The sequence below is a fragment of the Xenopus tropicalis genome, chromosome 10 (assembly GCF_000004195.4).
Source record: "Xenopus tropicalis strain Nigerian chromosome 10, UCB_Xtro_10.0, whole genome shotgun sequence".
NCBI classification, from domain to species: Eukaryota; Metazoa; Chordata; class Amphibia; order Anura; family Pipidae; genus Xenopus; species Xenopus tropicalis.
Genome location: NC_030686.2, coordinates 46,684,149 through 46,701,888, shown reverse-complemented (window position 1 = coordinate 46,701,888; position 17,740 = coordinate 46,684,149). Strand labels below are relative to the sequence as shown.

Here is a 17,740-nt window from a genome sequence, read left to right as displayed (position 1 = left end):
TAGGAAGCACTTAACATTGTACCTTAAGCTCCTGCTCAAGTTTATCCAAGCTGCTCTGAGAGTCACTGCGGGGTTTTTGGTTGTCTAGTTCCGCTCCGGGGGCGTCGCTATAGAAAACGCTGGCACCAATAATTGAGCCTCCATCTCTTGTCTTTCCGCCAGACAGGTTGACTCCCACTGCACACCACAGCTGTATATGAAATAAAGATAAAATGAATACTGAGGACACAGAATAGACCTACATGGGAGAAGTCGTCCTGCTTGTGCTACATACAGACTGTCAAACGTTATTCATACACAAAGCCTTCTAGCAAGCACTTACCTTCATGGAAGTATCTTTCTCGTCCAAAGGCCTCAGGTAAACAGGGACGGGAAGATTCCTCATTTTGCTCTCGTTCTGTCCTTCACTTGCCACCTAGTGTATCAGAATAGCACACAATTCCAATGACTCCATATGAAAGCTGCTGAAGCCACTTGCTGTTTAATGCTAGCAAGGTAAGAAAACACTAAAAGTTGAACAAACTATATCTAGCTCAGCCCTCTCTGCTTGTGGGCTCAAATTTAGTACTGAGGCACGCACATTTACACAATGAAGTGCATTATTAGGCACTAATAGGCTTTGTGCCCCCCTATGTGGGCCAGTCTCACACGCGGTACAGGGTAATACATTACCGGCTTATATTTTTGTGGAAGACTCCAGCCGAACGCCTGCACCCGCCCATCTTCCTTCTGTACGTGTGCCTTCACTTGCCTGTACTGCTCACGCTTCTGTTCTCGCCGCGATGCCAGAGCCACTTCACTCCCACTAGAGTGGCTGCAAATGAATGGAATGATCCGTATTGAAATACGTTTAAAGGAACTTTGAGCAAGTAAGTTATCACTGCTAATGTCAGGGGGTAGTCTGAGGGTCAGAAGCTGTGGGGATTCGGACAAATGAAACAAAGGAGTATTTCAGAGGCACATACTCATCACTGAGGAAGTCAAAGGCTTTGGACTTGTCGGAGGGAAGCTTAGCGAGAGCGCTGCTCTTCTTCTTGACGGATGGTGTGATATGTGAGGTCGGCGCATTGTACTTGAGGTTCACCGGAGTGTCTGGCTTTTTCGAGGCGGTGGCCGAAGAGCTGAACAGTCGGCTGAAACTGATACAGGATGAAAGTAGCATGTAATTCAGGGAGGTGTCCAAACTGCCGCCTTCCCTCTATTCTACTCTACTGCCCCCCTCAGGCACCGTCCAGTGGGTGGCTATATATACTATCAGTAAATGCATTACCAAACAATGATCATTTGAATCAAGTCAAAGTGAGTCTGCCCAGCTTGGTAGATAGTGCTTACATCACTGATACAGCTAAGGCAACTCTTTACTGATCTACTAAAAAAAGATACAGGATTTGATGAAGTGTCTATAGCAAGAGCAAGGGATAGAATTTTACACTTACAACTGCCAAAGGCTCGATCGCTTCTTCTCCTGAATGGCGGGATTCTCACGAGATGCTCTGCACATGGGAGCAAAACCCAGAATTGTTAATGAAATAGACATTTATCAGCTCTCAAAGTTATCCGATATAATCACAAACAATTTGCTAAATAATTATTTAAAAATAAAATTAAAAATAACTCTGTTCTAACAAATCCAAGCTGCAACACTGCTTTTCTTTGGGATATAAAGGTTAGGAGTCACTAATAACCCCCAATCCAGTGAACTCTTTGATGTTGTTTTTGCTTTGGGAGGACCCTTACTGAATCTGGGCCAAAATTCTGCTTTGCTCTAATTCTTCATGACTTTACTGGGAAATCATAGTCAGACTGGGGACTCATAGGGCCCACCACCAAGAATCTGGCACTCTGACACAGGCTCATGGGAACTGTCCTACACTAGGGTCTCGCCCCCCTGCAGACTAGCAATGTGCAGGCCAGCCCAAATCCCGTGGGACCCAGGCCGACACTTGCACAACATATGGTGGGTTCGGGATCTTGCTGCCACTTTCCACCAGGAACCTGTGGGGCGCTTCCACATACGGTAGCATCTATTTAAAGAGGCAGGCCTGCCCTGCTGCCTCCGAGACATCAGAGGTGGGTCTGGCGTGGGCAGGTTAGGGTTGGTTGTCTGGTACTGCGATAGGCCGGTCTGACCATGAGTGAAATACACACGTTCATTTGTATACCTGATCATTTCGGTCCATCTAACTGCCTCCTGCAGCTCCATCAACCTCTCTTTGTACTGGTTCCTCTCCATCAGCACCCGGGCCATCTCAACGCGGGTAAACCTCTTCCTCTGTGCCGTAGGGACGTCACTCTGTAGCACAGAGTAAAGCCAATGGTCTTATTAAGAGGCAATTTATAGTTGTGGGAGGATGATTATGTGGGATGGTCACAGTGACAAATGAAAAAAAAAAATGCACGAGCTAAGTACTTACATCTTCTTCATCTTTTCCCTTCTGCCGAGCTTCTTCCACTTCCGCTCTGGCTCTTTAAAAGAACAAACATATCAAATCAAAGAACGTGGGATCTGGTCATAGGTAAAGCTACAGTTTTGCCAAAGCAATTTGGGGGGTTTAATGCAACTCTTACAAAGAGTGTAACGCAAGGCTGCATTATAATTAGGGATGCACTGAATGCAATATTTTTGGGTTCGCCCGAACACCAAATACTTTGTAAAAAATTTGGCGAAGTTTTTTTACTTCTGTATTTACATGACCAAAAGACACGTGATTTTAAGGATTAGCATTCAGTGCAGCCAAGCACTTGGATTCGGCCAAATCCTGCAGAAAAAGGTCGAATTTTGGTTGAATCCCGAACCAAATCTTGGATTCAGTCCATCCCTACATTTGATATTAAGAGGCAAAGGTTGCTTGCATATGTCTCACTGACTCCACAAACCCATCCACCTTCACCCTGTGGGCACACGTCCCACCCTGACAATGCAGTGATTGGCTGCTGCCAGTGGCATAACTAGATGTTACTGGGCCCCATAGCAAAGGTAAGGTGGACCTATTGCTCTCTAATTAGTGCCCCGGACCCCCCAGCAACCACAGAGTCTGCTTCCCCTATACTTATACCCCTGGCTGCTGCTGCAATGTAATGGGTTTGAGCCCTTGCCCACCCTATACAACTGCTCCTATAGGCTCACACCAAGCATTCCCTCAGCCATTAAACGGAAAGGGGAAGGTTTTGTAAAAGACCATACTGTAACTAGCTATGGGGCACACCTTGTTACCCCCACCAGCAGCTGCCTCAAGAGTGCCAGGGGGCTGCCCCGTTATTACTTCATCTCCACTAAGTAGTTCAGCATTTAATTGCACTGCATGACAGTGCCCCTTTACGTGTATCCAGAGATATCTCGCCATCCTCCAAATGCAAACAATAGAAGTCTTAATATTCTAGAAAACTACACTGTGTTTTCTTCAGGCAATTTCTTTTTTTTTTTTTTCAATTTTAAAATCCGGGGCAGTATTTGTAGAAATCTCTTTTTCCCCTTATTTGTATGAAAGCATGAATAGGTGTGCCCTACGCCAGGATCTGCAGTCTCTGCCATATAGCCATGAGCAAGGGACACACTATAATTACATTTATGCTGCCAATAAAAAAAAATTTGGGCTCATTGCCCTCCATTCTCCACTGTCCCTTTCGCTATGGTTGAAGTAATATCACACAAAGGACTGTCTCCGATTGCTTTCAGGCAAAATGCAGCAGTGCTGTCTCGCTTTATGGCAGGGATTCTAAACACAGACACAAGGCAGGATGAAATACCAGTTATATTACTTTTATTGCACTGCTGCCTGGAGAGGTCTGTGACTGATTAAACTACAGTAATGGCAGATATAAAATGGACAGGAAACAATACCCTGAATATTGCATGAGAGGAGATCATTTATATACATTCTATGCTTTTAGACTCCCAGAATTCCCCCAAAGATTAAGCACAACTTCTGCTTCCCCACTTTTATTCATTTTACCCCCATTTGTATTCATTGCCATTCTATCATGTGTAAAGAAGGAGCAAGGGCCACAGAAAGTTCCGCCCATGCAGCTCCCTCCTTCACAGAAATATCCACTGCAGAAAGCATAATAACCCCTCGTACTTCCTCAGCTCCTCTTCCAACTCCTTGTTCTTCTCCTCCAGCTTCTGTTTGGCCTGTTTAACGGCTGCCAGTTCCCCTTGCAGAACGTCCCTCTCACACACCAACTCATCCACTCTGACTATTAAGTCATTTTTGACCACATTCAGTGCATTTCTGTAAAGGTAACAACAAAAATATCTTAATATCGAAAAGAAAAAATCAGTAGTGATAACACACAATAAGCTGTACCCCCATACTGTACTGTCTAAGGGAAACACTATGGCACCTCCTACCCATATGTATAAATACAAATATACAGAGAAGGAATGTTCTGGGCACACAATAAGCTGTACCCCCATACTGTACTGTCTAAGGGAAACACTATGGCACCTCCTACCCATATGTATAAATACAAATATACAGAGAAGGAATGTTCTGGGCACACAATAAGCTGTACCCCCATACTGTACTGTCTAAGGGAAACACTATGGCACCCCCTACCCATATGTATAAATACAAATATACAGAGAGGGAATGTTCTGGGCACACAATAAGCTGTACCCCCATACTGTACTGTCTAAGGGAAACACTATGGCACCTCCTACCCATATGTATAAATACAAATATACAGAGAAGGAATGTTCTGGGCACAGCTGTACCCCCATACTGTACTGTCTATGGGAAACACTATGGCACCCCCTACCCATATGTATAAATACAAATATACAGAGAAGGAATGCTCTGGGCACACAATAAGCTGTACCCCCATACTGTACTGTCTAAGGGAAACACTATGGCACCTCCTGCCCACATGTGTAAATATAGTAAGGGACAATAAGCAATAAGGGCGAGTATAATAACTACATACTTAGTCTCTAGAAGTTGAGTGTTTTCTAAGATAAGGTTTTCCACTTCACGGCCCATGCCTATAAAAAGAAACACACATATTTACATTTAAACAACAAAGCAAGTCATTAAGAAGTTTAGGTTACACTGACTTACAAATGTCCTATAAGGTTAATCCAAGCAAAAGAGTGAATATTTAACTAGTGACAATCACAAAACTCTGCACCAGTAAAAAAGGCAACTGAAAACAAATATTTGTGCTCAGGTCTCAAGTGAAGCAGACAGGTATTGGGCCTGGGGTGTGCATTAACTGCCCCTTACAGCTGTTATTGTGGATAATTTGACCCCTGCAGCTGCCACACCTGTACTTGCAAGCAAAGTTCTAAAGTGCAGCACAGCTTCTGTGTCCAAGCGACTGATCTTGACTGACTGCATTTTAGAAAGGATTCTGGGAGTTGTAGTTCTGTGCCACCTGTAGCATCAAAGTTTACTCCGCTGGGCCCGACATAGATGGTAACATGGGCCACAAGTGTGCCAGCTGCAGGTCATGTGGATCAACTGTCCAACTCATTTCCATTTTTTTCATTCAAGCCATGTTTTCCAGAATATGGGAGGGAAATAGCCACAGGAAGTTCCCTTTATTTCCTATTCAGAAACTGGATATTTAATGGAAATTTCCTTGAGTCAAAAGGTTCTATGAAAATGTTGGCGCCATCCCCAAGCAGAACAATAAGCACATCCCCCGGCACCGTGGGCAGGAAGTCCGAGTGGATAGAACATATGATCACCAATCAGACAATGTGGTTGCACAATGGCCCTTTGTTTGGGTTTTCTGGCCCAGACTGAACGTACAACCAAGTAGATTCATATTCTCTCCTACGTCTGGCCATTACAGTCAACAGCAAATCCTTTATCTAAATTGCTGGTAACACTGCCCACACACATGCCCTTCTGTCAGCCAAATGTTTATATGGATACTGTTATATGAATGTATTACTTTTCTCTTTTAACCCTTGTGCAATGGGGTGTAACTTTATATGTTTCTATGGGGAGATCCATTTCCTGGTTGTCACGTGACTGCTGCTATTTCCTGTCAGCCATTCTATCTTGCTTTGTGACAGGAATTCTAGGTACCTTAATACTGAGTTATACTGCAGAACACACAGTGTTAATACTAGTATCTGCCTCAGCATTATCCCACAACAAGACACCGCCATCTTAAGAATTAGTTTGTCCCTCAGGCTCATATAAAGTGCTGTGCTCATACACAAACCAAAGGCATTTATACACCGGGTCGGACTGGTGCAGGGCCCACCAGGGCTTCCACCCCAGGGGCCCCTGTCGTGGCCCCCAGACCCCCCAGCATTGGACAATCAGCCTAATGTTTGAGAGAAATTAAACAGACTTCAGGCAGAACCAAATATTCCCTGGCAGATTTTGCCTTTCATCTTGCCCTATCACAAGATTCACCAGTGACACATGAACACCCTCCTAAAGGCTTAAACAGAGAAGATCAACAGAAAAACCTATTTAAATCAGAAGGGAATAATTGGGATGAAAGAAAAAGGACAATAATGTGGCCTAGAAGGTATTTTGCTTCCTGTACACCTGCATTACTTCCTGTCAGGTGATCAGTGAGTGAGCACACAAAACATCACAAAATGGCTTCTCGAGGTAACAGATGTAAATGGGCATTATTTACAAATATGCATATTGCTATTTGGTAAGATTTCTTAATAGGTCACTTATTAGGATATAACTTATCTGTTGGATACATTTTCTCTCAGAACATTTAAAGGAACAGTAACACCAAAAATTCAAACTGTATCAAAGTAATTAAACTATGATGTATGGCTGTCCTGTCCTAGTAAAAGTTGTGTGTTTGCTTCAGAAACACTACTATAGTAACAAGGCTGCTGTGTAGCCCCGGGGGCAGCCATTAAAAAGGAGAAAAGGCACAGGTTACATAGCAGATAATAGATATTTTTGGTGTTACTGCTCCTTTAATTCCCTTTCAGTACGAGGAAATGGGAGAAAATTCTGATGATTAAAGCAGAGCTATTGCAGTCCAGGCACTATTTTGCCTTTCATTCTGATTAAATCCCACACACAGTGCACAAATAAAGGCTAATGAATTAAATTCTAACCCAGCAAGTCCGCTCCTTCATCAACATCGCCAATGAGGTCAGTTCCGGCAGACGACAGCTCCTCGAATAACGATTCCGTGTTGCGGTCGAATGCTTTATTTTCAATGCCTTTCGTTGGGGTGCTGGGGGGAATGAAGGAACAAGGCAGGAAGTTTTTAGTTCCAGGGCCCGGATAAAGAAAGCCCAACTAAAAGATGCAGAGAACCAACTTTCTCCCATAATTCAGTGCGGTTTCCTCATTCACCCACTCCATATTAATTTAAATTGCTTGGGGTGTGGTAACAAGGATGGAAGAACGCCAAAAGTAGTACAGTTTAACCTAATAACCTACCTCGTGAATTGATATCCTTTGGGGTCTCTGTCCATATCCAACTCCGGGGTCGACTCAATGATTGACTGAACCTCCGATTTTTCCTTGTTATCATTGGTACCTTCAGAAAATACATATTAAGGGGAAAAAACGTATCAATCATGTGACTTGTTGTTTAAAGGGGAAATAGGCCTTTTCTATCGTGTTGTGGATTAAGGTTTATCTTGATTTTAACCCAGCAATGACAATTTCTGACCACTAGGGGTGCCTTTTCTAAGAAGCACAACAGCTTCATTCTTCTATAATGTGGCCATAGCGTGCTAAAGAGAAACAGCACCTAGATCCAGTTATAAGACTATTATCAGCACCCTGGGACAGGTAAGTCCCTCCTGGCACAGGCTGTAATAAGGATGCTGGGAGTTGTAGTACAGAAACACCTGGAGCATCACAAGATGTAGAGGAAGCTATGAGAGCATGAGTTATAGCTATCACAGAGCCATAGATATGGATTATTTGGAGCTGCCATGCTGCTTTCTCTGTCAAGGTGAAACAAATATTAACCACAGAGCCCACTAGAAGCAGGGCAATATGGCTGTAACAGGATAAGTAACAGTGAAGTTTAAATGTGCCTCCGCACCCTTAGCTGTCAGGTGAGCTGGCAGTTGCAGTATAACAACAAAGATCTATTACACCCATAAACCAATAGGCAGAAAAACTGCAGGGTCAGCGCAGACAGTAATGCCTGGAAACGAATCCCTCTGTCTGCATTTAGTCACAAAGCCCTTGCCCTTGGGATTCTAGTTACATTAGATGCAGAGCCAATCAATAACTCCATTGCTTACAGCACCATCTCAGATAATGGCCCTGGGCATGAAATAATGTTGCTAAATCCATTCGCTTTAACCCTCCCCATCTGCTTCCAAGGCTACAAATCACAATGGCAGCTCCCGACCTCGACTGCAGTAAGTGGCACGTGGGTAAACAACAGAAGGAACGTCCTCCATTATTACAGGAATCTATTAAAGGGGTGGTTCACATTTAAGCTAACTTTTAGTATGTTATAGAAGGACCTTGGTTCTTATATTGATTTGTTATAGTTTTTGAATTATTTGTCTTCTTCCTCCATTCAAATGGGGGTCACTGACCCCGGCAGCAAAAAACAATTACTCTGTGAGGCTACAGGTTTATTGTTGTTACTTTTTGTAACTTTCTTTTCTATTCAGTCCCTCTCCTATCTATATATAACAGCAGCCAGGGAGTGGTTTGGATCAGACACTAAGGTAACTTGGGCCCTAGCAACCAAATAACTACCGAAACTCCAAACTTGAGAGCTCCTGAACTGAAAATGAAATAAATAAATAAAAAAACTACAAATAAAAAATGAAGACCAATAGCAAATTGTCTCTGAATAGCAGTAGTAGAACAACCCCTTATTCATTTTAGAATGAACTTTTCATGCATGAATATGCTAGGGCCAGGCCTTAGTTTTATGCCAGTTCTCTACATTTGCTATCTAGTATCTAAAAGGCCTCTCTGACCCTAGCAACCAAGTAAAAAATTAAAGAAAAAAAACACAACCTACCGGTGGTGGGCACTGTGGCTTCCTGAGCACCATCACCCTTGTTGCTGTTCTGGACATTGTTGTTTGCCAAGTTTGCTTTCAACACATCATCTTTATGCGACTTGGACTTCATGGTGATGTCATCTTTGTGCGGCTTTGAGGAAGAGTGCACCATATTGCCAGTGTCGGCGCCACTGCTTTTGGGACCTGGCTGGCTGATATTCAAGAATTCATCCTGAAGGGGGAATTAAAAATATGGAAATAGGTAGAAAGTGAAGATGGCCATACAGCAAATGATTTGGCCCCTCCAGACCAAGATGGAGGTTTCCAGCCCATGTATCAGGATTTGGGAAAAGTGCACATCAACCTGCTATGGTTATAAACTGGCACATTTACTTAATCAGTGAGATCAACAAACAGGAGAATGGCTGCCCAACTAACCGCCCAAGAAGTGGGTTAATCCGGCTGACTGTATTTATTTATCCCCCCTCCCCCAGACAACAGCTGGATCATACAGTGTTCCAAAGGTTCACCCTCCACATTAATATGCCGTACGTCAGTCTTACCTTCAAACTGGTATTGCAGCGAGGGTGGTTTGGATCTGGGTGTTTCCATGGCCCATTCCCTGGCGTCTCAGCACCCTGGCTGTCAGGTACAAGCAAAGAGTCGCCAGAGTTCAGCGGGAAGATTCCGAGCGAGATCGGGCGCTCTTTCCTATTTGGAATAAAAAAAGCATTGGTTAACTTAACCAATAATAAGCTTAGAATTAAAGCAAGGGCTGCACCGAATCCATCGTTTTTCAGATTAGGCCACATTTTCCCTTAACAAAAGATTTGTATTAAAGGAGAAGTAAAGGTAAAAATAACTGGGGGCTGCCAAAATGTTAGGGACCCCCAGTGATTATAATTGCTTAGCTTATACCTCTGTTAGGAAAAAACCCCACCAGCGTGGGTGCGAGGGAGCGATCCTCTTCCATCTTTCTTCTGAAACCGACGCATGCGCAGTAGGGTGAAAATGCGGACATGCTTGGTAAAGTTTGGCTTTGCACTCTACTGCGCAAGTGGCACAAAGACAGAAGAAGGAAGAGGATCGCTCCCTCGCAGCTACCCCGGGCTGGCGCGGGTTTCTACTAACGGGGGCACCAGCCTGGGGTATACGATTACAATCGCAGGGGGTGCCTAACATTATAGGCACTATATGTAAACTATATGCAAGCCTTCATTTTTATTGGCCCTGATCCCAAGGTCGCCCCCCCCCAGTTCAGCGAGTGTATTTGCACAATCAGCCAATTGTGTCTCACATTTGGCTGCATGTCCTTCCTTCTGATCAGCAGATGATCCATAGCAGCCCGTGCCAAGTGTAGCATAGCTGCTGAGTCCCAACTACCCCCCCCTGCGGGGATTTACAGGGAACCTGCCTAATTACACAGTCATTAGCCACCGCACGCACAGCCCCTAATTGAGCTGCAGTGTGTGACAGCGACCTGTCCCTTGTCCCACTTGCACTCATATTTATACAGAGATCATCTGATGCACAACACTGAATAAAACTACTGCAAAATGAACTGCATATGGGGGGGGGACACAAATCAGTTGTACAAATATATCAGTTGTGTAATTAGAAGATCCCCCAGAAGCAAAACAGGGGTTGGTTTCCCCATTGGCCCAAGATAAGACAGAGAGAAACAGAGGGGCTGCCACTTTGAGGGCCCACCACCGCCAGGCCAGGCTTTATCCCAGTGTCCCGCTGGCCCAGTCCTACACTGTATATAATTTGCCTTCAGGAAGCTATATCTATATAAACAAAAAATGACGGCACTCACAGGAATTTCCACAATCGAACAAAAAAGTCACTAATAGAGAGAAAAAGAGTTTCCTTACAAGGCTAAGTAATAAAAAAGCCTTGTAAGGAAACTCTTTTTCTCTCAATTAGTGACTTTTTTGTTTCTGCATTTTTCCTTAAGAACAGGCACCCAGGTTTCAACCCCCTTCGTATGGTGTGCTACCTTTAGTTGGATTTGAATTATGGTTAAAAAAACTTCAACATTTGTTTTTTTATTAAGTTCAAAAATCTCAAAAACTTGAGTGAAAAAAGGATCCCTGTTCCTATAACAACATTGCGTGCAGCAGGCAATAAAAACTTTCAGTGCGGTTTCTCTCTATATAAATAAAAATATACATACATAAAAAACCATCCTATTGGGTTGGTATGGGGTAGAGAGTGATATTCTGAGACAATTTGCAATTGGTCTTCATTTTTTATTAATTGTGGTTTTTTAAATGATTTTACTATTTGTTCAGCAACTCTCCAGTTTAGAATTTTAGTTGTTATCTGGTTGCTAGGGTCCAAATTACCTTAGCAACCAGGGACTTGATAAGGTAGAGTTGCAATGAGAGACTGGAATATCACAGAGCAATAGTTTCTGGCTGCCGGGGTCAGTGACCCCCATTTGACAAATTAAAAAACTGTAAGAAATAAATAATAAAGAGCAATTGAAAAGATGCTTCGGACTGGCCATTCTACAGCATACTAAATGTTAACTTAAAGGTGAACTTGTTTAAATGATTTTTTATTAAACTTAAAGTATAGAGCTATAAAAATATGGCCCCACAGGTCCTGAGGTTTCCAGATAAGGATGTGGGTAATAGGTCCCATACCTGTATCTGTATCTCTCTCTTATGTTGTTAGCCTTTATTTCACATTCATTAGAACACATTCAACCTTTTCACGTATTAATCTGTGTCATCACATAATTATATTCTCTGTCTTTCAGTCTCTCTCTATTTATCTCTCTCTAGCTATCTCACTCTTTCCATCTATATCTATCTAGATCTCTCTCTCTCTCTCTATCTCTATCTACCTCTCTCTATCTCTATCTACCTCTCTCTATCTCTATCTACCTACCTCTCCCTACCTATCTCTATCTACCTACCTATCTCTATCTCTATATCTCCCTCTCTATATCTCTCTCTCCCCATATCTATCTACCTCTCTCTATATCTATCTCTCTCTCCATATCTACCTCTCTCTATATCTATCCATCTCTCTCTATATTTCTATCTATCTATAGCTATCTACATCTCTATAGCTATATGTATAACTATCGAAATTTCTTTCTCTCTCTCTATTTCTATTTTACATCTCTAATATATACACACACACATACACATTAATATCATGAAATAGAAAGATAAACTACAACGTATAGAAGTAGAAAACAAATGTCATTACACATTAGTAGCTTTAATGTGACTATTGTTTGTACATTACAGAATATTATGGGTATTTATAATGAGACAGACACGAGAGAGAGTGAACCTCTAAGAGGCAGGAAAGGGTTCTGTGTCACAGATTGCTAAGCGGCATGATGCAGGCATTCCCTAATTATTAGGCAGTTGGGTGGGGGGGTATAAGGGGCACCTGTCTCCTGATCACAGTAAGGGTTAAACACAATCAGCAATTGAACTGATTTAAGTTCCAGCTGAGCTAAACTATGACTTGGCAGTAGGGCAGCCGCCAGTCTCATCCTAAATACTCGCCTCCCTCCAGCTTGACTGACACCTATCCCAATAATGCAACACTTAGCAGAGCAGGAATCGGCCCCCAAAATGCAAATAATTGCTCCAGCTAGGGGTAACATTTGAGTCAGACTCTGCAGGGTAGGGGGGAGGAGAATGTAGGAGATGCGTGGAGAGAGGAGAGTTAAAGGAGAGATTAAGGAGACAGACAGCAGGGATGCCCTAGTGCGACAGAGATCCCAAACTGCAGCCATAAAAGCAAAGGCTGATGGGGCCGAGGCCGGCGGTACCTGAGTATCCTGGGCAGAGTCTCCGTCAGCGCCGGCAATCCGCTGGAAAAGGAAAAGTGGACGAGCAGCAAAACGGAGAGGGAGACTAAAATCGCAGAATTAATGACCACCGCCCCGCCAACGAAGCCAAACACAAACAGAAGCATGCATCTGGGACTCATGGCGCTGCGCTGGCATGGTGGGCCGCCGGTAGGACCAAAGCTACGCCGCGAACAAGGGGGACTCCCGGGGAGGCTGAGACTCTGTCATTCAGCCGCTGCCACAATAACAATTCCATGGGCTGACGATTAACCCAGTCCTGCAGGAGCTTCACAGCGATGACATCACCCTCCTCTCTCTCTCTCTGTCCCTCTCGCTCTCGCTCTCGCACTGTCTCTCTCGCTCCGCTCATTCTCTACATATAAATAAATAACTAGGGACCTGCTCGTTTCCCTGGCAAACCTCCAACCCTCCTTCATTAACAATCAACTGACTTCCATCCATTAAAGGGGAAACTAAATACATCTTGTTTTCTAAAGAGACCACATGCATCTTGGGTAAATTTCACATGTATATTGTAAAAATCTATATAAATATCATTTATTTCTTTATTTTTATGGGTTTTTTTTTAGTTTTCATTCAACTATTTATTTTATTTATATATTATATATACATATTGACCTGACAGATTTATATTTAATTGATTTGTTTGTTTTTTACTATTTTCAAAAAATATTAAAAATATAAATCACACTGAAAAAATCTATAAATGTATTCTTTTTTTATATTCCATCATAAAAAGAATATACACAAAATAAAGTAATAACAAATATATTTTTATGTATATCAATATGTATCTCAATTAGATATTTTTTGTATTAATTAGATAATAAAAATAGGTAATATTTTAGGAGAAATAAAGTCTGAGCTGAAAGAAATATGTAGTATATAATATTATAAACACCAAGACGGCTTGAACAACAGTTTAGAGCATCCCGCCATCCTGCCAACAGGGTGCTGGGAGTTGTAGTACAACATCAGTAGAAGGATGCTGGAAATGTGTTTATTCAGACAATATTACAATTATAAAATAAAAATTAAAAAAAAACAATCATTGCCATTCTAAATGATTTCATGCTTATACAAACTGTGAGACATTACATGTATTGGACCTGTTATCCAGAATGTTTGGGACCTGGACTTAGGGCTTTCCGGATAAGGAATCTTTCCATAATTTGGATCTCCATATCTTAAGAGCAGGGGTACATGGGGAGATTAGTCAGCCCGTGAGAAATCTTTGTTGTCGCAGGGCATCGCAGCGATGCGTATGCCAACCCACTGGCAATTTACATCAGAGAAAAGGGAATCATTTAACCATTAAATAAACCCAATAGGGCTGTTCTGCCCCCAATAAGGGGTAATTATATCTTAGTTGGGATCAAGTACAGGTACTGTTTTATTATTACAGAGAAAAGGGAATCATTTAACCATTAAATAAACCCAATAGGGCTGTTCTGCCCCCCAATAAGGGGTAATTATATCTTAGTTGGGATCAAGTACAGGTACTGTTTTATTATTACAGAGAAAAGGGAATCATTTAACCATTAAATAAACCCAATAGGGCTGTTCTGCCCCAATAAGGGGTAATTATATCTTAGTTGGGATCAAGTACAGGTACTGTTTTATTATTACAGAGAAAAGGGAATCATTTAACCATTAAATAAACCCAATAGGGCTGTTCTGCCCCCAATAAGGGGTAATTATATCTTAGTTGGGATCAAGTACAGGTACTGTTTTATTATTACAGAGAAAAGGGAATCATTTAACCATGAAATAAACCCAATAGGGCTGTTCTGCCCCAATAAGGGGTAATTATATCTTAGTTGGGATCAAGTACAGGTACTGTTTTATTATTACAGAGAAAAGGGAATCATTTAACCATGAAATAAACCCAATAGGGCTGTTCTGCCCCCAATAAGGGTAATTATATCTTAGTTGGGATCAAGTACAGGTACTGTTTTATTATTACAGAGAAAAGGGAATCATTTAACCATGAAATAAACCCAATAGGGCTGTTCTGCCCCCAATAAGGGGTAATTATATCTTAGTTGGGATCAAGTACAGGTACTGTTTTATTATTACAGAGAAAAGGGAATCATTTAACCATGAAATAAACCCAATAGGGCTGTTCTGCCCCCAATAAGGGGTAATTATATCTTAGTTGGGATCAAGTACAGGTACTGTTTTATTATTACAGAGAAAAGGGAATCATTTAACCATGAAATAAACCCAATAGGGCTGTTCTGCCCCCAATAAGGGGTAATTATATCTTAGTTGGGATCAAGTACAGGTACTGTTTTATTATTACAGAGAAAAGGGAATCATTTAACCATTAAATAAACCCAATAGGGCTGTTCTGCCCCAATAAGGGGTAATTATATCTTAGTTGGGATCAAGTACAGGTACTGTTTTATTATTACAGAGAAAAGGGAATCATTTAACCATTAAATAAACTCAATAGGGCTGTTCTGCCCCAATAAGGGGTAATTATACCTTAGTTGGGATCAAGTAGAGGTACTGTTTTATTATTACAGAGAAAAGGGAATCATATTTAAAAATTATAATCATTTGCTTATAATGGAGTCTAAAAGGATCCCAAGCCTGTATTACATTTATACTACACTAAAATACAAATTCCCAAATTGATTTCCCTATTCATTGTGGATTAGAAGGCTGGAGGCACAATGAAGTTGCACAGTAACGTTTGCTCGCTTTAATGGCTTTAGTTCCAGCACATTACAGATCTCTTCTCCTACCAAATTCCAATCATTCATCAACCTTTTATTGAATCAGCCAGATGATTGTTGGAGGATTTCAATACAAAGGCAACATTATCTCCGTGGCACAAAGAGCGAGTGTGGGAGAGATCTTTTTTTCACTCCTATGCAAATGTGAAAAGTAAAAAATTACCGAATTTTGCTGTGTAAGGAAGATTCTAGTTGGTCGCCACCGAGTAGCTGCTGATGTTGTTTGGTTCGTTCCAAGTGTTCCATGTAATTATGGATCATCTGTGAAATAAAAATGAAAGGAGAAGTTAAACTTTACAAGCTAACTAGTAATGCATAGGTTGTGAAGTTCCCAACCCACGTCTGGCCCTGGGCTGAGACTTGCGCTAACCTTGTAGAGTGTAAGCTCTTTTGGGCAGGGCTCTCTTCCCCTCTTGTATCGGTTACTGATTGCTTTATATGTAACTCCTTGTAGATTGTAAGCTCTTTTGGGCAGGGCTCTCTTCACCTCTTGTATCGGTTACTGATTGCTTTATATGTTACTCCTGGTAGAGTGTAAGCTCTTTTGGGCAGGGCTCTCTTCCCCTCCTGTATTGGTTACTGATTGCTTTATATGTTACTCCTTGTAGAGTGTAAGCTCTTTTGGGCAGGGCTCCCTTCCCCTCCTGTATCGGTTACTGATTGCTTTATATGTTACTCCTTGTAGAGTGTAAGCTCTTTTGGGCAGGGCTCTCTTCACCTCTTGTATCGGTTACTGATTGCTTTATATGTTACTCTGTATGTCCAATGTATGAAACCCACTTATTGTACAGCGCTGCGGGGTATGTTGGCGCTTTATAAATAAGGGCTGGGGAGGCAGAGGAGAGTAAGACTGGGGCTTGTGAGTAGGTAAGCCCACAACAAGCCCCTCCAGGTCAGGTGCTTCAACCAGCCATAAACAAGGGTAAAATAAACAACACAATATCTCGGACAGAATTCCAGCTGTACGCTTATTGTACAGCGCTGCGGGGTATGTTGGCGCTTTTATATGGCACTATTTATAAAGCGCCAACATACCCCGCAGCGCTGTACAATAAGTGGGTTTCATACATTGGACATACAGAGTAACTGTGGTTTTTGCCTACAGTTCAGTGTTTATGAGGAGCCGGCTACAGAGCTATCTGAAGTATTTGCAGCAATGCCATGTTTCAAGGCAGTTTTCTTTGCTGAGAGGATAGGCCACCCAGTGGCCTAATGCAGAAGCTGTAAAGAAATAGTAATATTATTAACCTTTATTCATAAAGCGCCAACATATCCCGCAGCGCTGTACAACAAGTGGGTTTCATACATTGGACATACAGAGTAACATATAAAGCAATCAATAACCGATACAAGAGGTGAAGAGAGCCCTGCCCAAAAGAGCTTACACTCTACAAGGAGTAACATATAAAGCAATCAATAACCGATACAGGAGGGGAAGAGAGCCCTGCCCAAAAGAGCTTACACTCTACAAGGAGTAACATATAAAGCAATCAATAACCGATACAGGATGGGAAGAGAGCCCTGCCCAAAAGAGCTTACAATCTACAAGGAGTAACATATAAAGCAATCAGTAACCGATACAAGAGGTGAAGGGAGCCCTGCCCAAAAGAGCTTACACTCTACAAGGAGTAACATATAAAGCAATCAGTAACCGATACAGGAGGGGAAGGGAGCCCTGCCCAAAAGAGCTTACACTCTACAAGGAGTAACATATAAAGCAATCAGTAACCGATACAGGATGGGAAGAGAGCCCTGCCCAAAAGAGCTTACACTCTACAAGGAGTAACATATAAAGCAATCAGTAACCGATACAAGAGGTGAAGAGAGCCCTGCCCAAAAGAGCTTACACTCTACAAGGAGTAACATATAAAGCAATCAATAACCGATACAGGAGGGGAAGAGAGCCCTGCCCAAAAGAGCTTACAATCTACAAGGAGTAACATATAAAGCAATCCATAACCGATACAGGAGGGGAAGAGAGCCCTGCCCAAAAGAGCTTACACTCTACAAGGAGTAACATATAAAGCAATCAGTAACCGATACAAGAGGTGAAGAGGGCCTTGCCCAAAAGAGCTTACACTCTACAAGGAGTAACATATAAAGCAATCAGTAACCGATACAAGAGGGGAAGAGAGCCCTGCCCAAAAGAGCTTACACTCTACAAGTATTGTTTGGTTGAATTAAAAAAATATAAATATGAACCAAAGTACAGTAATTATATATA

At 42.1% G+C, this 17,740-nt stretch overlaps 1 protein-coding gene across 4 annotated transcripts in view; it reads right to left on the bottom strand.

Annotated features, from left to right (window-relative positions):
- Positions 1 to 17,740, bottom strand: part of spag9 (sperm associated antigen 9) — a 44,333-nt gene that overhangs the window by 11,890 nt on the left and 14,703 nt on the right. For 2 of the 4 annotated variants that reach the window (XM_031894343.1, XM_031894344.1), the window contains exons 4-17: positions 15,680 to 15,777; positions 9,489 to 9,636; positions 8,944 to 9,157; positions 7,383 to 7,482; positions 7,052 to 7,173; positions 4,927 to 4,984; positions 4,080 to 4,232; positions 2,415 to 2,466; positions 2,163 to 2,293; positions 1,437 to 1,493; positions 966 to 1,139; positions 673 to 814; positions 323 to 415; positions 23 to 190 (exon numbers count right to left, since the gene is read on the bottom strand). In XM_031894343.1, coding sequence (XP_031750203.1) covers positions 23 to 190; positions 323 to 415; positions 673 to 814; positions 966 to 1,139; positions 1,437 to 1,493; positions 2,163 to 2,293; positions 2,415 to 2,466; positions 4,080 to 4,232; positions 4,927 to 4,984; positions 7,052 to 7,173; positions 7,383 to 7,482; positions 8,944 to 9,157; positions 9,489 to 9,636; positions 15,680 to 15,777 — 1,710 coding nt within the window. Of the gene's footprint in view, positions 1 to 22; positions 191 to 322; positions 416 to 672; positions 815 to 965; positions 1,140 to 1,436; positions 1,494 to 2,162; positions 2,294 to 2,414; positions 2,467 to 4,079; positions 4,233 to 4,926; positions 4,985 to 7,051; positions 7,174 to 7,382; positions 7,483 to 8,943; positions 9,158 to 9,488; positions 9,637 to 12,730; positions 13,086 to 15,679; positions 15,778 to 17,740 lie in introns of those variants that run through there. The other 2 variants (XM_031894345.1, XM_031894346.1) reach the window with 2 other exon arrangements.